The following is a 24,594-nucleotide window of genomic DNA, read 5'->3' as shown; positions in this document are numbered from 1 at the left end:
GCTGACGCACTGCGTTTTGGCGGGATCGGTAGCAATACCCGAGCGCCCTACGATGTGCCCCAAATAACGTACCGATTCGCGCAACAAATGACACTTTTGGGGTTTAAATTTCAAATTAGCAGCCCGCATTTTGAGGAAAACGGCCCGCAACCTCTGGAGATGCTCGTCGAATGTTCTGCTAAAGACGATAACGTCGTCCAAATAGATTAAACACGAATCCCACTGCAATCCAGCCAAAACCAATTCCATCAATCGCTGGAAAGTCGCCGGCGCCGAGTGTAATCCCATCGGCAACCGGTTAAATTGGAAGAGACCATGTGGCGTACGGAAAGCGGTTTTAGGCTTAGATTCATCATCCAGAGGAAGCTGCCAGAATCCCGAAAGCAAATCCAATGTGGAGAAGAATCGCGCCCCCGCCAAGGCGTCGAGTGATTCATCAATACGGGGAAGCGGGTATGCGTCAGCAACGGAAATTTTGTTGAGGCGGCGAAAATCGACGCAAAACCGCAACGATCCATCCTGTTTCTTTACCAGAACGATCGGTGCTCCCCACGGGCTGGTAGAGGGAGAAATGATATCGGCGGCTAACATGTCATCAACAGCCGATTTGACATGTTCCTTCTCGGCGGGACTCAGCCGGAAGGGATTTTGGCGTATGGGCGCGCTGTCACCAGTATCAATATGGTGACGCAGCAATTGGGTGCAGCCCAGATCGAATTTGTTTTGACTAAACACATCGGCGAATTCGCGCAACAGTGTCCTAAGTTTTTGACGCTCTACATCCGACAGGTCCGTCGATCCCGCACAAAGCGCCTCAAGCCACCCTTCATCGGTGTCCGAATGTGGAGTCGGCAGAGTGGCAGCATGCACGTGATTTGCGACAGACTCCTCACAGGGCACCGGCGTTGCGTGAGCAAGCACGGTCCCCTGGGGAATTACCACGGCCTGCGACCCCACATTGAGGACCGCGATGAAGGGGTCCCCGTCCCCCCTCACAATGGTCTGAGCGGGAATCAAATGCGGCCCGCTAACCCCAGCCCTAGATGGGCCGAGCAAGACACCCTGGTCCCCAAGACCCTTAGCGAAGGGCCTACGAAGCTTCAGGGGTACCAACATTTGTGCCCCTGGCGGCACGCGAACCGTCTGAACTACAAACGCGGGTACCGTCGCGAGCGCCGAACGATCCGTAGTAGGGGAAGGCAAAAACGCCATCCGCCGTCCCGACGGGAGTTCAATGCAACCCTGATTAATCATGATCCGAATCGGCATTTTGCCCAAGAAATCCGTCCCCAGCAGGCACGGAACCGCCAGCGAGGAGGACACAAAAATAGGGCCGGACAATTTAATATCACCGATCGAAATTTGCGCGCGAATCTATCCCATGATACCCAGTGAGCCCCCGTTAGCAGCGTAGAATGGCACATTAACCGGTAGCAAGGGACGACTTTGGACAGGGAGAATGTTGTATATTAGTTCCAAAATGATGGTTGCCGACGCACCTGTATCGACGAGGATACGCACTTCGATCCCGTCAATATACCCTACTACGGCCGACGAGCCCGACGGCGCAGCTAGAACGCGATGGGCCAACACGGACCACTGGGCTGGTTCGAATTTGGTCCCCATAGTGGTTCGTGTTGGCCCCATGGCGTGCAATGTTGGCCCCCCGTTCGTTGCGGTGTATACATGTGTAACGGGTGTGTGCTTTGGCCAAACATGTGGGGTGCCCCGACTCGCCGGGTCATGTCGGTGGAGCTTGGGAGGAGGAGGAGGGCCGGCGTCCCGGCGAGGCGTCGTCCCCCGCTGTCGAGGAGAACGGCACCCCAAGGCGACGTGGCCCCGGACGCCGCAGTTATAGCAGCGCGGGAGCGCAGGTGGTGAAGACGGGCGGTCGGGGCGGGTCGGGCCATCCCGGTCCGCCCGCGCTCCCATCCGTTGCTGCTGTCGGAAGTCGGCGGCGTAGACCTCCTCCGTCGGTGAGGTGACGGCAGCCACCGTACGGCCGGCAGCTGCCCTGCTGGCCTTCCTTCGCTGCGACAGGAGGTTGGCGTGGAGGAGGCGCGCCGCTTGGAGGGAACCCATCTCCACGTCCTCCTGCGCGACGATGGCGACGTCCAGGTCGTCCGCCAGCAGAAGGATCTTCTCGGTGACCATGGCGTCGACGCCTTGGTCATCCATACGAGGGAAGGCCGTCTTTGCGAGCGCCAGAAGGCTGGTACGGTAGGCGAGGGGCGACTCCTTCGCACCCCGCTGGCGGTCGTAGAATCGCTGCCTACACTCGGCCGATGGTCCGTAAACCCCAGCCAGCAATTGCAGCGCCATCTGAAGAGTAGAGCGCTTGTCCCTCGATGCGGACGTAAGAGCGGCGAGGGCGTCGCCGTCCAGGAGCGCCGGTAGTGCGCAGAGGGCTTCGTCGTCTGACCACCCCGCCATCTCTTGATGCGCGAGGAAGCGCCGCTGAAATCCCCCCCAGTCGCCCTCCTCAGCCACGAACTCCTTCAGCGGGGGTAGTCTTTGGTGTAGTGCCGCGACCGCCGTGGAGGACCGCACTTTGATGTCCCCGCGACTCGGCCGAGCGTCAGCACGAACGGCAGCTGTAATCGCCTGTCGCGCAGATAGTGACGCTCCGTCCGAAGGCGGTGACGCGGCAGCTCCAGCGGAGTCGATGTCGGACCCCAAGTTGAGGTTGGCCACGCCCTCGGCAGCTGCTGCGGCGATGGCGGGACTTTCAAAAGTGCCGACGTTAGAAATGGCGGGAAGGTGCAACGGCCGTCGGCTGTCCTCGCCTCGCGGTGGTCCAGCAGCCCCCAGCCGAGTGATGGTCTCGAGTGTGGCGGCAGCAGCGTATAGCAGCTCCGCCAACCTCGCGTGCGCCAGCCGCAGCCCGTCGGACAGCGACTCCCCTTCCTCCCGATGGCCCGGTAAAGACTCATTCGGTCCCGGCTGCTCGTTGGCCCCCTCAGCCGTCTCTGGTACCGCACTTCCCGCGGTGTCCTCCGCCTCCTGTACCCCGGCCCGAGCTGTTCGGCGCGTGTCCATGTTCGTTGTTTACTTCTGACGCCAGATGTAATACTCTTATGACTCGTTCACACCGGAGTTGGAGGCACACTTGTTTATTTAACACCACACGTTGTGACATACACACTGAGGGGGTATCGGCCCCCTCACCCGTCTATCTGAGGACACACCTCTAGGCTAAACCTAGCCTGCCTCAGAGTCCTCCTCTCGTGGACTAGGGGAGGCTATCTTGGCCCGACACTGGTCAGTCGGGCCCGGTACTCAGAGTCCAGACCAACCCTGGCTCTGGCTCTGGCACCACGCCACTGACTCGAGCCTGCGCGGTCCTGACAAGGACGGCGTAGCAGGGGGAGACCAGGGCTCTATCTGGGACGTCTTCCGTCTTCTCTTCTTAGCTAACCAAACTCTCTCTAGCCCCCCGATACATTTCCCTTTTATACCTGAGGGGTGGGGCCCCGGGGGATCGTAACGTCCGAAGCGCGGACGTCGTAGAGGGCACCTGCCCGTGCACTGACGTAGCCCCGCCCACTGTGCTAGTTTCCCGTTGGATCCCATACATATCAGCTCGACACATATTCCCTCCGTAAGACCCCTACACATGTGTAGCTATATATGTAGCAGTTACACATGTAGTAGCTACTACACGTGCAGCTACTACACATGTGTAGCTACTACATAAACAAGTAGTACATGTGTAGCTACTACATGTGTAGTAGCTACTACATGTGCAGTAGCTACGGGCCCCACACTTTCAAAGGCCCCGCGCTAAATGCTTTCAAGCTTTCAATTCCAGTTCAGCGATTCTACACTTGCTCTATTACTATAGTACTATACCGCCTTCAACTTTTATGAACGACTGGGTGTTTAAGGTAAGCGATTTGTCGTATTATCGGGCTGTATAGCAAATGAAAAAAACTATAATCACTTTACTATGCAAGTAAAAAATGTATGTGTTTTAATATTTCCGTGTTTTGAAAAAATTTAGGGCCCCAAATCGCTTTAAACTTTTGTCATTGTAGTGCGTATTTAATGTGGCGCTGCACTCTGATGTTTTAGGAGAAAACATTTATTTTAAAAGTCTATTTAATTAAGTAGAACGTGTTGCCGATATTTATTTAAAGTTGCGCATTTTGATGTGACGTCATATTTCTCAACCCCCCCCCCCCCCTCGTCACACATCGTCACAAATGTCTGACCCCCTAGGTGCGTGACGTCATTTATGAGTTATCCGGCACTGGTGCTGGTCTCGCGGGTCTCAAATGCCAGGGGAATTGTCGGGGCTGAGACTGAAGAGTTTGGCGCATTCAGTTGATCCTTGAGGGCAGCGGTCCTTCACATTCACTGCAGCCCTGCACCCCCATTTGGTTCTTGATCGTAATTTTTTTTTTTTTAAATGTTTTATACACAGAGTTCGATTACACAAATTAGTTGTGCTTACGTGGCCGTGCCTTCATTTGTGTTTTCGATTATTTCGTTTCTAAACCATTTCTGGCCACGTCTCGCACCCCCAGAAAGGGCATCTCGCACCCCCCCCCCCTTTCAGGTTTAGAGCCACTGCTCAATGGGGAAATGTAAGACGATCTTAGGGGCCGTCCATAAATGACGTCACGCACCTGGGGGGGGTCAGACATTTGTGACGATGTGTGACGAGGGGGGGGGGGGGGAATGTGACGTCACATCAAAATGCGTAAATTTAAATAAATATAGGCAACACGTTCTACTTAGTTAAATAGGCTTTTTGTATAAATGTTTTCTCCTACAACATCAGAGTGCAGCGCCACATTAAATACGCACTACAATGACAATAGTTTAAAACGATTTGAAACATGTTTTATTTTCAAAATGGAAATGATTTGAGGGGGGGGGGCAGAGCTTTGTGACGTCATATTTGAGGCGGTTCTGACTTTTTGAGACGCCGTGTGACGAGGGGGGGCAGGTTAAAAATCGTCCAAAATTGCGTGACGTCATTTATGGACGGCCCCATATAGCGCGACGGTGAATCCATCCGGAAAGGTTGAGAGTTGAAAACCAAATCGAGGAGGTCAACTTCGTCCAACAATCCCTCTAGCGGCCGATAAAATACCGACTACTTTGTGGGGGTCATTGGGTCCGCCCCGTATCGTCGACACATCGACGCAACACCCAACGCCTTGGCGCTTTGTGACGTCACCTACAATACAAGCTAATGACGTCACGCCGTCTGCATGGTCGCCGTGACGTCACGTCCAGCTCCGGCCTCCCTGCTTTGCGACGGGAGCAGTCACCGGCTGGTGCACTATAAAGATGACGTCATGCCAGAAAAAAGCCTTTGACGTCATGCCAGAAAAAAGCCTTTGACGTCATCTCGACGTTGAACTCAGTTCCGGTGAGTGAAGCTCGCGGATAGAGACGGAGGACGGCCGTGAGGGAGTGGGGGGAGAGCGACTTTGCGAGTGGAGCACCAGCAGCAGCAGCAGGAGGCTCTAGCGTGAGTCTGCCCCCCCCCACACACACCGCAGGCTCGCCGCTCTCCTGCCGCGAGATCCGACGCCATCGCTCGGCGCGTCTCTTCCCCTCCACTGTCTCTCGCCTGAGAGAGAGTGTGAAGGTGGAATCGATTCGCGCACGGGTTCTTATCGCGTCGATTCTGGAATCGGGGAACGCGTGGGTGTCTCTGTAGATGCGCGCACACTCCCCGCACCCCCGCATCGATTCCAATAGTCGGGCGCGATTCCGCGATGCGATTCCGAAACCTTTTTTTGTGCGCTAACTCAAAGCGTCGGACCTTAAAAGGGAAATGTAAAGCAGGCGCGACGTTCCGGGGCAGTGGCCTCGCACAGATGGTGCCGAGCTGTTGCCAGACACGTGGCCTTGTCCTGTGAAGGCCGCGCTGTGTTGTTGACGTGCTGAGGGTGGGTTTGCACCACCACCATCACAGCAGCAGTAGTAGTACAGCAGCAGTAGTAGTACAGCAGCAGCGACGACTTTGCCGCGTGAGTTCCTGCAGAGGGGGGCTGCCCGAGACGTCTCTCGACACGAGGACGAGATGGCGACTCTCATTAAACTCCCCCAATGGGCGCGCGCGTGGTTCCATTTTCGAGGCCTCCCCTCCTCCTCCTGCCCTCGTTGCATTCGTGTTGAGCCGTGAGAGTCGCGACGAAACGAGACCTCGGCCGAGGGACGTGCAGATGCTGGCGGCTCAGCCCATCATCAAGATGGAGGGGAGGGGGGTGGATAAAACGAGGCACGCTCCGCGCGGTTGCGGTCCCGACGCGCATTGAGCAGGCCTCGTCGCGGTAATGTCGAATTTCCACCACTCGCTTTTTGGGGCCACGCCAGAGGTCGCCAACGGGTTTTGATTCCGTACCCGGCCGCACCAGGGTCGCAAACGGGTACCCGTACCCGTACGTTACCCATACCCGTACCCTACCTGAAATGAGTGACAAACGGTGAGTCACCAGTGACTCACGGCCTACCCGTACCCGTACCCGGCCGCACCAGGGTCGCAAACGGGTACCCGTACCCATACCCGGCCGGGTACGGGTAGCCGGGTATCAGGTAGGGTACGGGTATCGGGTACCCGGTTGCGACCTCTGGGCCACGCTCATTTGGGCAGCGAGACGGAGAATGGCCACGAGCCCTTGAAGGAGCAGCTCGAGTTGGGTTCGAAGTTGCAGCCGTAGCGGCCACGTGCCCCCCCCCCCGTGTCACGTGGCCCCCCGTGTCACGTGGCCCCGCTGCGGCTGCAAGCCCGCCACCGTGAAACGTGAAACCCTCCCCGGCTCCGCCACGCGCGTTGTGTACAGCCACTACCCCCCCATCCTCCTCCTCGTTCCCATCAGGGCCTCGCCACGCCGTAGCGGTCATTTGGGTGAACCTCGACCGTACGTAGTCGTCCGTGCGACTCCGACGAGTCGCCCACGGTAGCCGTGCGGTCGCCTTGCAACGCCTCTTCGCTGATGGAGGTGGCCCGGCATCAAATGCTACGACTCGGCTCCTCCCGAGGTCAGGCGAGGTCAGGCGAGGTCCGGGTGCTTTAATCAGAATGCCACCTCTGATGGCGTGGATACCCATGCTGTCTCCCCACGCGCGTGGAATGGCACACCTGCTATGATCGCCCAGGAATGTCTGTGTCCTTAACGCTCGTGACGTCACTCCACATCGACCTCATTAATAATCATGAGCAGGTGACGTCCTCCAAATGGACACCCCCCCCCCCCCCATTATTATTACCTACTATAATTAGCCAAGAATGTCTGTGTGCAACGCTCGTGACGTCACTCCACGTCGACCAGCCCCCCTCATTAATAATCATGAACAGGTTACGTCCTCCACATGGACCCCCCCTCCATTAATAATCATGAGCAGCAGGTGACGTCACTACACATGCAGCACCCTCCCCCCTCGTCCTCCAAATGGACACCCCCCCCCCCCCCCATTAATAATAATTATCGGGTGACGTCACTCCACATGGGGGGCCGAGGCACCTCCTCCCCCCTTCTCGGCATCAACTCACAACCCTCACTGCAAAGGCAGAACCCTCACGTCACGCGATCTCCATAACGCTGTTGAGACATCAAAGTAAAAGGGACGTCATGATGAACAAGGGATTATAACCTTAAAATGAAATAGGTCTGTGTCACCGCGCCCTTACAAATTGCACATTAATGCCATGAATATCACGTCGCGGTCTGCTTTTCGCTTGCAAGTTTCAGATTTAGTGCAATGCACCCGTCCTTGAAAGGGCAAAAGGCTAGTTTGTAAGAATCGCCATGTTTTCGGATGTATGCTAATTGTGCCCGAATCATGTTGCATTTAGGCTCATGGAGTGAATTAAACGCGAGACAATGGGAATTAGATTACAGTAACGAACTAAAACGTATTCTTGAATCGGGGTCCCTAACCATCAACCGCAGGGTTTTTAGTACAAGTAGGCCACTGTGTTGCCGGTGTCATGGTACACATTTGAAAAAAATGTCACCAAATGTTACTAAGAATGTTACCCTACCAGGCGTTGCCCCCCCCCCACACTGCAAAAGTTTTGGCAGAACCCTCATGAAAATGAGTCGTGAGGCTTGGTGAGGTTTTCCCGGGTAAACAATCGTAATGATGATGTGTAATTGGAAAATTAAAGACAAGCCTCAGCAGTGCCATTGTGGCAATGCAACCCAAACCAAAGACCTTTTCGCAAAGCCCACTGTAGACTGCGCTACTTCAAACAAACTATGTGAAACCCTCCCAGTCGTGGAGATCTCGCGACGTTGATATTCAGCTCCTGAACACACTGCCATGCACAAGAATACGATGATAATTTAAAGTGAGAGTTTTGGGGAGTCGGCTCGGGTTATTGCTTCACGAAAACGCCACGTTGTGCAGGGGTGATCCCTGATCCTGTGGGTCGACGGTCGAGACAGAGTTTTTAATTTCCCATGTGCCGTAGCGGAAGCCACGAGTGCTGTGCTGGGTGCACGTCACGTGGTGGGCTCGGTACACATTGCCATTAGACTGGGCATCTGTGAATAAGAGCTTTACAGCTCATCGGATTCCTCCAGTTTAAATAAATATTCTGATTCTGATTACCCCATTGTGCAATCTGTCATGGACAGAATTTCCCCTGGTAGCCCCCCCCTTTGAATCACAGGTCCTATGATTACTGTTGTTACATTGTTTTATAGCTTTATTTTGGTGATTTCGAAAACATGGTTAAGCCTGATAACTTTAATCTAAATTGCCTTACGGTTGTTATCGTTTGACTTGCATCACACTGGGATTTTTGCACACAGCGTTGTAATACGCTGGGTTTTTTTTCTGGAAGATTGGCTGGTTTATCCAGGATGTTTCTGTTGCGCGTCATCGCTTTAAGATGGTTCCCCGTTCATATTTAGTTTGTTGCGGTTGCACCCGACTCAAGAGCCGCATGGCTCACAGGGCTATACCTAATAAATTAAACTTGAAAAACTTGAAACTTTAACAACATCTCTCCGCTCACCCCAGACTAAACACCGCATCTCGTCTATTCTATGTTGCATATAGCATCGCTTGCAGTCCATCGCCCCTCGATGTGTGATAAAATCGAGCGTCACCTTTGTTGTGTGAAATCAACAGCCGTGATTGTATTGTGGATGAAGTTGCCACTGCCATAGGACTGTGGATTTTCCACCACTGGCACACGAATAACTGCCTCCTGAGATGAGTGCTGCTTCATTGGCTTGTGGGAAGAGACTGTGGCTCTCTGTTCCATTTACGCCTCTTGTTTTTCCGTTATTCGGCTTGTCCCAACGTCGGTGTGTTTTTGTTCTTCTCTTCCTATGACGGTGCCATCTCTTGCAACAATGCAGTGCCATTTACACCTGCCCTGTGATGAACATGCCTCACAGCGTGATGTTTTGTGCAACATCTAGAGATGCGGTTTAGATTAGAACCTGTGTACACACATTGTGTTGCTTAATTCTTGTCTCCGCTCTATCTCTCTGAATGTATGTTTTTACCTGATAATCACTATGGTGCCCAGTGTGTTGGATTTCAATCGAGAGCAATGGTTATGAAGTAATCGCTCTTAAGAATGTTCCAGGAACAGCTCTTCATCAAGCCATCGTGATTGCACCACGCGCCCTGCCCTCCCGAGGAGTCTTAGCGTGTGACCATCTAAGGCAGTCCCAACGAATCCTACGCATTCTGTGCCGCCGCGTCATTTCCATTTGCTAACCTCCGTCAACATTCCCCACTGAAATGTAATTATACGGATAATTCCTTCCCCCTCCTGCCCCACCCCCTGTGTTCTTGCTGGCATGTGCTTGTGCTCTGGTGACATCCGTGACAGGAGGCTGTGGAGTTTGCGCGCACGTGGGTGTCTGTGCTTGGCCCTTGGCCGTGTCGGTAAGAGGCGGTGCGGAGCGGCAGAGGGCGTGGAGAGAGTTGAGCTGACTGCCACATCGTCTACTGTACTGAAGGGGATGGGCCGAGCTCTTGCGAGTGCCTAGCGTGTGCCAGCAAGGAAGGGAGGGCATCGTCACGATTGCGGGGATTTCATCAGCTTGAGTGGCCGACTCGTCCCATTGGCGGAGCTCTTGGCACTGCGTTTAGCCCGAGTCATTTAGCATTGTCAACTTTTTTTCTAGGCCAGAACGCCCCACCCCCCACCCCCCGTTCATTTAGATGAGGCTCAAAGCAGATGGCCTTTGACCAAATTACCCCGAATGCCGCCGTCTGGGGTGCGAAGTCCTGATGTGTCTGGTTACGCTTGGAGACCAGCACCATGCATGATAGGTAATATAGGTGGTGGGGTGATTCGATGGACAGCAGAGAGCAGTGCGTAAAAAAAACAGTGTTGTGCTGTTCTTCTATGATGCCACGACATTGCTGCCTACCTTCACCATTTTTTTTCTGGATCTCGGCCTGCAATATCCAAGTCTCGGTATGTGATAGCCGGATGTGGGCGTGTGATAGGCCCGATCTCAATACGCCTGAGCTGGAATTCACAGGTGGTGGCTAGAACAGGATGAGTAACGTCGGGTGGGAATGGCCAGTTGTTCATCTGTTTAACTTTTTTTGCCAGGATGGCTTAACGTGAAAAACCCCGCTAACTCCCCCCATACCTATGCATCATGTAATGCACGAACTTGCTACTTTTTGGAAGAATGATGGATGCTGCAGTGATGAGTGCTTAATGGTTGGATTCACCGCATTAAAGTCGTGTTGCACATGAGTATTATGTTTCTGTCCTGGACGAAAGAATACTTGGCAAACGCATGGCGGAGTGAACAGTAAAAGGACGGCACCATTCCCAGCCGCCTTTGTCGCCCCAGTGCTGATGTTTACACCCTGCACCAAGAACTCAATTAAGGTTGAGTCAACCTAGGTTAGGCCCAGTACAGGATTTCGATGTCACTCGCCCACCTGATAGCTATGGCTGGGAATCCCACTATTTTGCTGGTTGTACACTGGGCGCATAACTTCGTAGCACAGTGCGCAAGCCCGCCTGTCCACCGTTGCCGGATAACGCGCACACCAGAGGTCGCAAACTGGTTTTGATTCCTTACCCGTACCCGGCCGCACCAGGGTCGCAAATGGGTACCCGTACCCGTACCCGGCCGTACCCGTACTATACCCGAAATGAGTGACAAACGGTTACTCACCAGTGACTCACGGCCTACCCGTACCCGTACCCGGCCACACCAGGGTCGCAAACGGGTACCTGTACCAGTATCCGGCCGGGTACGGGTAGCCGGGTATCGGGTAGGGTACGGGTATCGGGTACCCGATTGCGACCTCTGGCGCGCACAGACGTGCTCCCATCCGGTGCCGTCTCCGCTCCTCTCCTACCCCAGCGCTCTTGGGAGTCGCGCTCTCACCATGTTCGCTGCGCTGCCGTAATGCTCGCTCGTCGCCGTTAACCTTTCACTGAAGAAAATATCAGACACACAACGGCTCGACAAATCAATGATGCTCCTTTCACTCGGGGTAATTCTGCGGAAGCTCTAGTTCAGTGGTGTGCAGTCTGCGGCCCGCAGTCCGCATGCGTCCCCTGGAGCCCCTCGAAGTGGCCTGGTCTAGGTGTGCCTAGGGGGCGACGCGTGGGGTCGTGATGTGACGCGGCCCACTGAGGTGGAGGAGGGCCGCTCGTCCGGATTGCCCACCACTGCTCTAGCGTCAGTGTTCCGAATTCTGGGCATTGCGTTACAGAGACGAGGAACAGAGTGACCACAGTTGAAAGTGCGGTTTTTAGCTCTGCTGAGCTTGTAAGCTTTGTACAGTACATAGCTAAGTGCATTGTAAGAATTCTAAGAATCCCCTTATTTCTTCAAAGGAATATTAGTCTGCGAATAGCACCGTGATGATGAGGCTGTTGCCTGGGGGAAGTGGCTTCAGATGGAGAGGGTTGTTGAATTTTCCACGTGCTGTTTTTGTCTGCAAGAGGTTTGTCATGTTTTAAATCAGCTGCGTAGGCAGAGACCAATGCAATCGACGTGTGCAGTGAGAAGCGGTGAGCTATGAGGCTGCAGGGACAGACGAAAGAACAGTTCCAAAGCCCAGGCGGGCAAGCAGAGAGTGAAGAGGAGCAAGGGGAGGGGCACGGTGGGCTACGTATGGTGCGAAAGAAGTTGTACAAACATCCAAGGAGGGGGAGGAAGGGTGAGGGATGATGCGCACAGCGCGGAGCAGAGGAGTGTGGAGAACGCGCCGCGGAGATCGGAGACAGAATTTGGGGACGCGGCTCCTGGGAGCAGTGACCACGAAAGAAGCAGGAGCAGAGAGACAAGGAGGAGACTGACACTGACAATAGCTGTGGCGACGACTGTGAGACCGAGGCAATAGCAGTGACAGAAGGAACGAGACGGAAGAACGAGAGAGTGGCTGCGGTGACAACACTGATGTTGCTTGTGGTGGAGATGAGAAGGAAACCATGATAATGAGGGCGGTTGGAGCAGAATCATTAATGACGTGGACAGCTTCGTACAGATGCGGAACGGTGTTCGTGGCAGCGAGGGATATACCGAGAGCTGCATCCCAGATACAACTGCCGGAACGCCAATCTCGGCCACGCCCGTGAAATATCGCGTTTGCTGGACGAGCCCGGTGTTTGTGTGTGGCGGGAGTTCGCGACGTGACCTGGCCCACCAATCGCACGGCGGCCTCCCCTTTGTTGTGGCGCAGGACGGTGCCGTGACGCGGAGCCGACAGTGAGCCACCATGAGCCTCCAGTGGACGGCCGTGGCGTCGTTCCTCTACTTCGAGGTCTTCATCATCATCGTCCTGTGCCTCCCGTTCATCTCTCCCACACGGTGAGCGCCCCCCTGTCCAACCGGAACGCAGGTGAACGTGCGTCGCTCCTCCTCCGGTGTTCGCGAGCGGCGTCTCCGTTGATGACCTTGAGCCGCTGGGTGGACGTTGAACTCTTCCCAGGCGGGGCCCAGCCTCGCCACGGTCGAGGGGGGAGGGGTGTGAATAGTTAAACGAGATCAAAGTGTAATCGTTTTAGATTTTTGCCTCGCTTAACTCCTCAGTTTTGTGGAAAGTATTTTGGAGTTAATTCATCTTCAAGCAGCATCAACGCAGCTTTGCGGTGAATACAGTGCAGCACAAGACTACATAAATACAGTGCCGATTTAGTTTTCATCATTCACTTTAAACGTTTAACTTTTTCTTTCACGTAAACATTCGCTCTATTAAACGCAGTCGAGCGTCCCAACTGCACAGAGTGATGATAATGCCTGACGATTTCCCGCGTTACAGAAAGATTTTGGGATAAGTTCATCCAAAACTTGGAAGAGAAACTTCTCACTGGGCTATAATGCTCGTGGTTTGCTTGTGGTGGGGGGGGGGGCGGCCTCTGTTGATTTCACCACAAGTGCGACGCACGGCTCTGCCGCGCTGGTTTTCCGGGGCACACGAGCTTATGGGCAACCCTAAACCACGTCCGTACAAACCGTGGCAGCAGATGCGGATGCCGTGATGCACAAATGGAAAATATAAAATTCTCCGGTGTGCGACTGTGGTCACACAGAACAGAACCACGGAACCTAGAACAACAACCTGATGCCTGATTCACCAACACTAAGGAGGCATCCTCACAGACAAATTCTCTGCTGCTCCTGATGCAATTATCAGGCTCAACCACCTCGGTGTAAAACTATAGCCGACTGCTCTGCATCAAAATCAGCCATACGGAGAAGGAGATGGCAATATTGGTAGCTCCTTCAGCGGTTAAAAGATGTATCAGTTCCTATTCAGTTGTGCTGTGGGTAAAGCCAACTAATGTATGCTAACGAATAGACAGGGGTTTCTTATGGGTGCTATTGCTCTAGCCAGATTGATGGCAACATTTCCACAGCGGTGGTGTTTTTTTTGCACCTGTGCTGTGAGTGAAGGCTGATGATAATGGGACCCCACGACGTTCGCAGGTGATAAGACGTTTGTGAACGATTGATTGTTTGAAATAAAGAGTCGAGTTATTTAATATGCTAAGCGACACTATGCCACTCCCTTGCATTGTTTTTCACAGCATTGTCATCCACAAGCCACTACTAGCCTGCCCTCCAGACAGGGATACTTAGCTTGTATGAATTAATATATAAGATTTTGGAGTTTTCCTAAGTTTATCCCAATTGTGCTGTCAGAGTTACGCCGTGACACAAACTGTACCCACGGATCTCTCGCACAGCAGTGCAGCCCAACGTGTCGGAGAACGGCCGGCGGAGCTCCATCTGAAATCAATTGAAGTGACCTCTGGATTGCAACACAGAGGGCAGCACTTTCCTACCCACTCTGAGAATAAAGTTCATTGCATGACAACAAAACCGATATTTTAATTTTCAGAGCTGGAATTTAGCCAAACTCAGTGCAGAGCAAAATGTGATGCCCATCTCTGTGCAGTCATTGGTGAACTGGGCGGGCAAGACCATCAATTCGCCGCACATGAGAACTCGTTTTAACCACACGCAGCTTGAGCCTGGATTGAAACGCAGGATCTCAGTGGTGCCGAATCAGCGCTCCCACCTCTGAGCCGCCTTGCTCAGAGGTGGGAGCGAAAGAAGTTCAACATGCATAATGCAACACGAGTGACATCAAGCGTCATTTGGCTGCGCCCTCTACCGCCCGCCCAGTCGCTTTGTGCATGAGGTCCCCTGCTCTCTCTCTCTTTGATCGGTGGCACCACCACTCACCGCGATTAGCGTGGTGTAACACCCCAGGTGCGGCGTTTTGATCACCTTCGAATTGTTCACACATCGCTCATCACCGATACCAAAGTTCCCTGGATCCATCCGGTACAAATTGAGCCCTTACTCAACTCCGTGTGATGTAATATACTCATGGGTTTTATTGACGTAGAGCCCAACAAACCAGTGGAGTTTCTAACATGCATATATATAAGGGTTGTCAAGAATCACAATACTCTTTGCTTCTTTCGGTAAAGTCACGTAGTTAGAAATTAAATTAAACAAATCACGACGTTTCGATCGCAACACAAGCAGTCGTCATCAACACAAGTGGTTGTGTTGCGAAAGCTTTTTGCCTGATGACAACCGCTTGTGTTGCGATCGAAACGTCGTGATTTGTTTTATTATTTTTTATTTTTACCTACGTGACTTTACCGAATGAAGCAAACAGTATGGATTCCTGCAGTCACGAAAGCGTCAAATCAAGAAGAATCACAATGGTTGCAGGATCTAGCAGAAGGCAACCGACGATGGCAAGGTGTGGTAGCGCTAACGCATTAGCTGTGATGACCTCGCGATGTAACTTATCACCAGTTATGTACCATAAAATACACACAATCTCAGGTGGTATCCACACATATCCGGGTGGCTCCCGTGGGCTACTCTGATGATCTATCCTAGGCGGCAATCGCGTGGTTGGAGTTGCAATCGATGAGAAAAAAAAATGTTGACGTGTAAAAATTGTCCGTGCCCCTGCGTGTTTTTGTAGATGGCAGAAGATATTCCGGTCGCGCATGCTCACGATCGTGGTGAACTACGCTAACTTCTACTTCAACGTCTTCATCCTCGTGCTCGTACTCCTGTTCATCGGTGAGCGAGTGACAGCAGCTGTTGTTGTGCTGGCGCAAGCAGCTCGCCAGCGAGCACGAGCGGCCGGGGCGCGGGGCCAGACCCATGTCGTCCCCCGTGGCAAACGGGCACCGGGCAGTGCTCTCCGCCATTGGTGGGGTTTAAGTGGAGGAAATTCCACGTTCCTGTGACGGGATTTAAAAACACTGTTGTCTTCATAATCAACGATTTTTGGGTTAGATGGCGTTATTTATAAATGTGTCGTAACCCTCCACCACCCGACACGGCCAATCAGTAAAAAAGTGTCACGTTGACAAAAGACATAGTTCACTGCTTTAGCCCACCGGTGTATTGAAGCGTGAAACCACAACATTTACTATTGCCCGATGATGCTGGATGCAATTACCAGCGAAACGTCGTACTCAAATTGTAAATGTTGTGGTTTCACTCTTCAACACACTGGTGGGCTAAAGCAGTGAACTATTTGTCTTTTGTCAACGTGACACTTTTTTACTGATTGGCCGTGTCGGGTGGTGGAGGGTTACGACACATTTATAAATAACGCGATCTAACCCAAAAATCGTTGATTATGAATAATATTGGTCGCGAAAGCCGTCGTGTTAAACTGACTGTTGTCTTTAAAAAATTGTAACTCGTTTTGTCGCCCCCGTCGAGGGATGACGGCGATAGCCTTCAGCGACCCGGCAGGGCTTTGAACCGCAGCGCCGCGCGCGGCCCGCTTGTGCCGTGCCGCACAGCGGCGTAGAGATCCCCCGCTCACTGCGACGATTCCGCCCGCGCGCGTGCCACAGACGGATGGCGCGAGTCGCGCAAGTACTCGACCAGCGACAACGTGGACCTCAAGAACAACCCCATGGCCATCGACCACGTCAACATGAAGCTCTTCCGCGCGCAGCGTAACCTCTACATCTCCGGCTTCGCGCTGCTGCTCTGGTTGTAAGCGTCGCTCGCGCGCGGAACGGGCGGAACCGCGTCGGACCTTTACCGCCGTCGGGGCGACGCGTCGTCGCGAAGAGAGGCCCTCGGCGGGGGCGTCACGGGCGGCGGTGCTCTCGTATACGCGGGCGGTGCCACGAATGAGGCCGCCTCTCCGTCGAGCCATCGCGGTAGTTAATTTATTTTTAATTGGAACGGAGCGTCGCTGATGCACGTCGCAGCTCGTCTCGCCGCAGGCTTTGTGACGCGTGGTGCTTTCGCTCGGAGGCAATCCGCGGGCAAGCGGCAGGGAAGCCAAAACCGGCGCTGCCATCAGCTGCCTGGGAGGTCTGGCCAAAACCGTTCACGAGTGTGGGAGTATCAGGACAAAACCCACATGAACGAGGTGGGGTAACAAGCCCCGAAAATATGGAAATGAACCCACTTGCTTTACTGCCATTCCCTTGCAATTCGATTCTCTGAGTGGATTGAATTTCAGTTAGTTATGCGATCCACCAACCCTCGCTGGCTACACAGTGCCGCATTACAACGGTGCATGTCCACCAGGTTTCATCCTCAAGGTGACTATCTAATACATAGTTTTAGAAAATATGCCTGATTGTTGGAATAAGTCATTGGCCTGACGCGCATGCTTTCAGATTGTATGTAATTGGTTCATGTAGAGGCAGCGCTCACCGCAGTGACACATCAGCGATTCAGGAGTCTCATCGTGACGGGTTCACACGACGTCGGTCAATCGTGAGATGCCTCACACACAGACGGAAGCTAATCGCTCATCGGTGCGCGCGCTTGTTGCTTGACGCGTGCGCCCCCCCCCCCCCACCCTGTGCCGCTTGCAGCGTCCTGCGCCGTCTCGTGATCCTCATCTCGCAGCAGGCCACGCTGGTGGCCACCAACGAGGCCTTCAAGAAGCAGGCGGAGGGTGCGAGCGACGCGGCCAGGAAGTACATGGACGAGAACGAGAAGCTGAAACAGGTCCCCTGCCCCGCCCTGCCCCCACGTCGTCGGCATGCCACTGTCACTCGCCGCCGCGTTGCGCAATAGCAGGGGACGGGGTGGAGCGGTGGCTCGCGCGCCGAGCTGTTGGACCTGCCAACCCGAGTTCGTTTCACAGCCATGGCTAGCAATGGTGGGGAGTGATTTATAAATTGGTCGTGGGCAAGCCCTCGCTTCGCCAGCCCGCACCGACCAGCGTGGGGAAGTACGGTGAAAGGAGATCCCCATGACGGACACGGCATTGGGAAGCCTTCATCCAGCAGTGGATTTGGAAAGGACTGTAAATTACGCTTATTACTTCGTCGAGAAAGCCTTGAGAGGTGAAGGGCCCAAGACCTGTCTCCTTGCTCCAACGTGCATTCGGCAGCACTTCTCTCTTGGCCATTATGAGCCAGGTGCGCTGATTCTATGTCGATGTCAGGAGCCAGGCTCCCTCACCAACATCCACTGTTCGAGTTCCCACAAAGTGGAACTCCTTTTATTATCCCTGCATGTATTATGCACCGAGTTCACCCCAGCATTGAACTTTTCGCCCTTCCGCTTGGGATGCGATGCCCCGAGCACAGCAGCACCCAACCAGAATTAGGGAAACCTGAACCCTGTCCTGAATACACATCGTTGCTTTAACGGGCACATTCAGAGTCGTGGTTAAACCGTTGACATTTAGGAACTGACCACAGGGCCAGCTGATCAACAGGATATGTACAAGTGTGTTTTTTACGAGTTGGCATTTCTTCATTGGAGATTGTGAAGGTGATATCGCGATTACTACCCGGGGATAAAACCTCACTGAGTGTCAAGACTCTTATGCAGAAGAGCCCTTGCATGCTGTTGTCTTGCAAATTCCATTCGTAAGCGTTAGGCTTGGCGTGGGAGAGAACCTGACAATCCTTGGCTAACTCTCACCACGCACAGGAGGCGGTGACACTCCACTCTGCCCCCTCCTAGCCACCTCACTGGTGCCTGAGAGACGATGCAGACGCTGCTGTTCACGATGAGCCCTGGTGCTGCCCTAACCTCGTCCCTCACCCCCCCCTCCCCCACGCTCGTCGTCATCGTCGCGCGAGTCTAGGCTCTCGAAGAGTCGGGCGCGGGAGATGGCGTGCTCAAACTGGCGGACGAGAAAGAAAAACTTTCCAGGGAGCTCAAAGAGGCCAAGGAGAATTTGGACAAAGCGAAGAAAGGTACGGCCTGGGGGACGACGCGCGCAATCCCAGGAGGGGGCTGGGAGAACCGGCGAGACGCGCCGCTCGGACCGGGCACGGGGAATGTGCGTCGTGGTCTCCAGCCGCAGTGGCTTGACTTGGCTTTCAACGGACGTCTTGCAGATTGTTCTCTTTCATCAATAAATGTGTTTTACTTGTGGCAGGAACCCGGAGAAAAGCCACTGCAACACCACTCAACCTTTGCACACATGCGTGACGAACCTGCTTCCTGTACTGTGCACTACAGGCACCGCCGGGCTGAACGGTCCGGCCTATCGATGTCGCGCAAGGCGTGGAGGTCGTGTTGTTGTTAATGCTCAAGTTAATGAGGCCAGCAAATGGGACTCGGGGATAGTCGTTACTTGTTGCCGGTCGTGTCGCCGGACCGCGTGGCTTTAAATCAAGTAGCGTAAATCGCCGGCGCCTGTCACCAAATAGTCGCCTCCTTCTGTGCCAGGGCTGGTTCGCTCCGAGAACGAGTGCCGGGCGATGAAGTCGCAGGCGGAGGGCGTGGCGACGGAGTACGACCGCCTGCTGGAGGAACACGCTCAACTGCAGGTACTCGTTTCGTCAACGCGCCTAGCCGCCATGCGGCTCCGCGGGCTCCCAAGGGGCCGTGCGACGGCACCGAGGCGGCATTTTAGTGACGTCTCGAGAGCCATGTTTTGGCCACGTGTGGTGAAACCGGCTTCTCGCGTGTAGCGAGTTCACGAGCTCGGTTACAGGTCCACCAATGACGGTCCAAAACCATTCTCCGTTAAGCTTGGTTTGTGGCTTAATTTGCAGATTGCAGCTTTTAGAATCAGCTGTTTTGGTTTAATTTCCCTGCAATGGAACTTGTGCCCACCTATTGAAAGGTACTTGAGAAGTTGTTCTGTGATATCTTCTGGGGTACACAGGCTTCATATTGGACCATTCTAAAAGTTCTAAATGTAAATTTATTTGTCTTGTGACGTAATGAGGAGGTATAATTTGTGACGTGAGCAGTTTTCCTTCATTCTCAACAGAAAAAGAACGATTCAGAGGCATGGGAAACCACAGAAAAGTAGGAAGCCGTTCATAAGCTGTACCACAAAAATTGCCCAAGCTCTGGTCCTATATTGGGATGTTTGGCCAACACGATGCCGCCGAGAGCATAATTAGAATGCAATTTTTTAAAAAACTTTTAGAAGCAAGAAATGTACTCTTTGGTTCTTTCTGTAAAGTCACGTATAAAGATAAAATAATAAATTAAATACTAGCATTAATTTATTATTTTATCTTTATACGTGACTTTACCGAAAGAACCAAAGAGTAATTCCTGCAGTCACGAAAGCTCCAAATTTAGCAAGAAATGTGTCCGAGGATTTGTGTCGTTTTAGTGACCCAGGAGAGGCGGTCACTTCCAAGTCAGATTCCTGTTCTGGTCTCTTGAGTTCTCACCGCCTGAAACTCGAGGCTGAACATCCGTCGGTGGCTGTGTCTTCTTGCAGAAGCAGCTTGAAGGATCTCCGAGCAAGAAGGACGAGTAGAAGCCACGTGGAGGCTGTGCAGGCCCCGTCGGACGCCTCGGTGCGGAGTGTTGTCATGGTGGCTAATTGCCAGGGTCAGTGAAAATCAACATTAGCTCAGTCATGTTTTCATTGTGCTTAATTTGCTTTTTCATATGTTCCTAATTTGCTCATTGTTGCTAGTTTTCAGCGCGGGTGGTTGTGTGGAAATCTGTCCACTGGCGTGTGTAACGAAGTCGTTCACTGTTATTTTTGGAGGCAATTAAAGCCCTTTTTTCTTTTGCATGAAAACAAAACTCTCCTTGCAAGATGTGCGTGGGTAGATGACCGCAGCGTTGGGAAAAGCGCCGAGTGCCACCGTGAACATGAAACACCACGTGGCTCTCCCACATGCGCGTCGTGATCATATTCTGTATGGGGGGAGTTATCACCGCCAAATTGCAGAAATAATTTGAACCTTTGCATTTTGCAAATGGGAAATGATCTCAAGCGACAAACGCCCGGTTATATGTGAAGAAAATGTAATAGAATTGGTACATGTGTTTACACGCACAGCTTAGTGCAGCAGGCGATATTATGAGCGCCGTTTCACGCATTGTGTCGAATCTCGTCTCTTGTTGGGGAGATGCTTAAATGACCCCGTTCGATTATACCCTGTTGTATTTTCATTGACCCTGGCGGCTATCATGTACAATGTCATCGTGGAGCTCCACAAAAGCTTTTGACTCTCTACGGCTGAACATTCTGAAGACCTGCGATCTTGTTAGCTGTCGTAACCCACAGCATGTCTGAAAACCCCGTGTGCTTGTAAAGACTCGCTTGTGATTGGCTGCGGCCCCCCTCGGCGGAGCGTCATGCCGGTTTTACCACAACTCGCCGCCGCTTGGCGCCAGCTGTTGTAGAGCAACGACACCTGACCTTCAAGGTTCCTGAGTTCACTGACCCCAAGGTGCCGCTCGCTGTCCGTCCCCTGTTTACGGATCCTTCCCATTAAAAAAAACCTCCTATTCCCCATGACCGCTGCAATATTGTGCTGCCACAGTTTGTGCCCTCGTACATTAGATGAGCCTTCTTTTTTGTCGCTAAACCAAAGCGGGGAACGTCCCTGTACGGGTGCCGCTCTTTCAAGCCACGCGAATGCCGACTCGATAGCAAAGTAGAGCAACGCTTGCGCGCAGGGTTTTGTTTTTGATGGCCGATTACTACGGTGGTCAACGTTACGCAGTGGAAACCAGTCGTTGTGCCCATTGCTGATGGTATAAACTGTATCGCGCAACACACGTGTGTGTGGGTGTGCTTATTGTAAGAAGTCTCTGGGGACGATCGGAGTGGCCTCGGCAGTTTCACTGACCACTCTAACCTGTGTTCCTCTGTGGACGCTGTCACGTTTTGCCAAGGTAGCCGAATTCAAAAGTTCGATGCAAAGATAGACATAAGCCACAGCTGGTTTTATTTACGTTCCGTTTAATGAACATAAATTCCAGTTATTTGAATTACACGTTTTTTTTAATATTAAAACGTTAAATTACGTGGGGGAATCCACAAGACATCACTGATCAGCGATCGTCCTGTATATGGTAGGAAATGTGAAGTGCTTCTCGTCATTGTAAATCGTCACACACATGGATTGAGGCGCAAACACCACCACCACGGTCCTCCACCACGGATAACAAAACTATTCAGTCCGGCATCAGGAACCAACACACATTCTTGCGTCGCGATAATCTACAGCAGAGGCAGCAGGGTTATGCATGCTTTGGAAAACTACGCATGCTGAATTTCACCTTGATATCATAGGTAATGTGGCGTAACAACCATTGCATTGTGGGTAACGGCCATGCCAGCATGTTATCACTATCTACAAGAGCTGTTGGAGGGGTCTGTGTCCCGACATGGCAACGAGTCACCTCATTGGAGCCGAATTTCTTGACAGGGGTCCCCTGAATGTGCAATGACCTCGGGTCGTCATCGAGGTCCCGAGGAAATGCCCCCCCACTCGTGAAACCGCTCGTTTACAGGACGCGTTGATTCGCTGTGACGAGAACGTAACTTTCCCCACGATTGATGCTCTAACCGTGGAAGCGTGGAGGATACTGTGACCTGTGACTGGTGCGGGTTCCCTCCAGATTTGTCTGAATCATCCCAGAAATCTCGCGATTCCTCCCGACTTGAGATTTCGACATTTCTTTCTTTAGGTAGCGCACAAGGTGGTTTCAAACACCGGTACGACTTCGCGGCTGATACATTGCCGTCCAATTGGTGAACCATGAATGATGACGAAGTGCAGACGTGTATTTGTCGATGAACGATCTTGTAGGACCACTCGTGTCAAGCCCCACAGACTTTTCGCTCACCTCTCGTAGGTACCAACACAGCCAACACTTTGAGGTTTGTGTTTTGTTTTCATGACCCACGTTTTGATGTGTGCAGTGTTAGCGGTTGAACTTTGTACATTTTGTTGCTTGTATTTTGGTGACTTCAAATGTTTCTAGGGGGAACTTTAAGCTTGATCTATATACATTAAAACAAAAGTTTATTTGTTTAATGCGGTTTTGTCTTCGGCAGTTTTCAATACCGAGGCGAAACATTAAACGTATAAAAAAAATGCCGTCAACGTTTGTATGCCCGCTGTTCCAAATGAAAAGTCTGAATGTATCCAGTGTTACTGTTGGCAATACCAGTAACTGTGGCAACTTGCATTGGGTGTCCTTTTGTGTCTGCGAGGCAGCCTCTGTGTGCACATGAACGTTAGCTACGAAGCCCAGCACTGCTTCGTGACAGCTGGCAAGCAAGACGCCTGCTTCGGGGTCGTTGTTAGAGTTCAATGTGGCCGCGTGGTGCCACTCTGAGTGCACTTCACTCGCAAGAATTGGAGGGTTGTGAATTCAGGTTCCGGTTAGGGGCAGACTCAGCCTATCGCCTCTCTCCAGGATACAAAATAATCATTAGCGGGCTTGCTGGTGAAAAAAACAACAAGGTCATCACCTGCTTCACATCCGTCTCCATGTAAATAATCTAAACCTTTTTCTTGGACATCCCATCAGCCACACGGCCTTTTGGGAGCGCATCATATCAGCTGAATTGGTTCAACGCAACCATACTACATGCACTATGAGACATCTCCTTTACCAGTGGCAAAATATAGTAATAGGTTTTTACCCTTTCAACTGGTACAAAAACTGACACCTTTTATACAAGGCATGTTTGCAATAACCACAACACAAGCAGTCAAAATGCAAACAAAAAGAAACAACTCTGATAATGATATGCACTGTCCTTGAAGTTGATTGGTCCACACCCAAGACAGCTTTTCTTAGAGCCTAGTCTCCATTGGTGTTGGACCAGATGTACGCCTTTTGGCGTGCATATTATCAGAGTTTCTTTTTGTTTGCATTTTTACTGCTTGTGTTGTGGTTATTGCAAACATGATGCCTTGTATAAAGGTGTCAGTTTTTGTACCAGTTGAAAGGGTAAAAACTTATTATTATTACCATACTACATGCCTATACAGGTCACCATACATCGATGGTGATGAACTGTGAGCAGACAATAGCAGGTACAGTACTTCCATTTCTTGCACACAAAAACGGCAGGATGTACATGCATGGTGCGCATGCATAATGTGTGTCGATTACCATATCGAGAACCCAACCGGTAATGGGAATCCATTGTCATTTAATATGCACACATTAACGCCACTGCCCTTCTGGTCTTTGCACCTGATCGGCTAACAAGTGACGACGTCACATTGATCCCTAGAAGACCAAAACAGGAGGATTTCTCCACCAATCTGGCTGTCCCCTGATGATGCTAGTTGTAATTACTGGCGAAACGTCGTACTCGAATTGTAAATGTCGGTTTACTCTGCAACACGCCGGCGTGGGGCTGTACTAGTAACGAATTGGCACGTTCTGTTTACGTGACAAACCTTACCGATTGGCTGTGTCGGGTGGTGGCGGGTTTCACGACACATTTACGTGATCTAATCACAAAAACCTCATGGATATTGGTCGCAAAAGCCTACGTGTCTCGTCAGCAGTCGGGCTTGTTTCATTCATTGCTAATGAGCTGCCAGATGTGTTTAGGCAAAGGAAGCTCTCTTAGATATGGGTCTCGGTTCAACGGAAAACCGTTTAATACAAAACACGTGGTGGTGGAAGTGGCTGACATTGAAGTATTGTGGCGTTAAGTGCTTTTCCAACGTGCATTGCCAAAGCCAATCTTTCAATATTCATTTTATTTTAAGTACAATCATTGCCCTATAAGTCTTTAGAATATACTCGCTACGTTCAATCCACTCTATGTCCTGTAGATTCACGCCACTGAAGATTCATGTCAAAGTATATTCACTCTTTGGTTCTTTCGGTAAAGTCACGTAGAAAATAAAATGAAATCAGTAGAATACGACGTTTCGATTGCAACACAAGCAACCATCATCAGGTA

At 52.1% G+C, this 24,594-nt stretch overlaps 1 protein-coding gene across 1 annotated transcript; it reads left to right on the top strand.

Annotated features, from left to right (window-relative positions):
- Positions 1-5,228: 5,228 nt before the first annotated feature.
- BCAP31 (B cell receptor associated protein 31) lies at positions 5,229-22,844 on the top strand. The gene is made up of 8 exons (XM_078612202.1): positions 5,229-5,485; positions 12,652-12,779; positions 15,424-15,524; positions 16,316-16,460; positions 17,300-17,435; positions 18,529-18,640; positions 19,119-19,219; positions 20,134-22,844. Exons 2-8 carry the CDS (start codon positions 12,688-12,690, stop codon positions 20,170-20,172), a joined length of 726 nt encoding a protein of 241 aa, XP_078468328.1. The 5' UTR covers positions 5,229-5,485; positions 12,652-12,687; the 3' UTR covers positions 20,173-22,844.
- The last annotated feature ends 1,750 nt before the right edge of the window (positions 22,845-24,594 follow it).

The sequence above is a fragment of the Lampetra planeri genome, chromosome 38, assembly GCF_965212315.1.
Source record: "Lampetra planeri chromosome 38, kcLamPlan1.2.h2, whole genome shotgun sequence".
NCBI lineage: Eukaryota > Metazoa > Chordata > Hyperoartia > Petromyzontiformes > Petromyzontidae > Lampetra > Lampetra planeri.
The sequence above is the reverse complement of the archived record's forward strand: the minus strand, read 5'-3'. Positions and strand labels throughout refer to the sequence as shown.

Bases quoted from the DNA above. Each gene is read 5' to 3' on its own strand.
- BCAP31 (XM_078612202.1), top strand. From the start codon at position 12,688: ATGAGCCTCCAGTGGACGGCCGTGGCGTCGTTCCTCTACTTCGAGGTC. The intron at 18,641-19,118 runs GTACGGCCTGGG...CTTCTGTGCCAG, and splicing joins TTTGGACAAAGCGAAGAAAG to GGCTGGTTCGCTCCGAGAAC. The intron at 19,220-20,133 runs GTACTCGTTTCG...GTCTTCTTGCAG, and splicing joins AGGAACACGCTCAACTGCAG to AAGCAGCTTGAAGGATCTCC.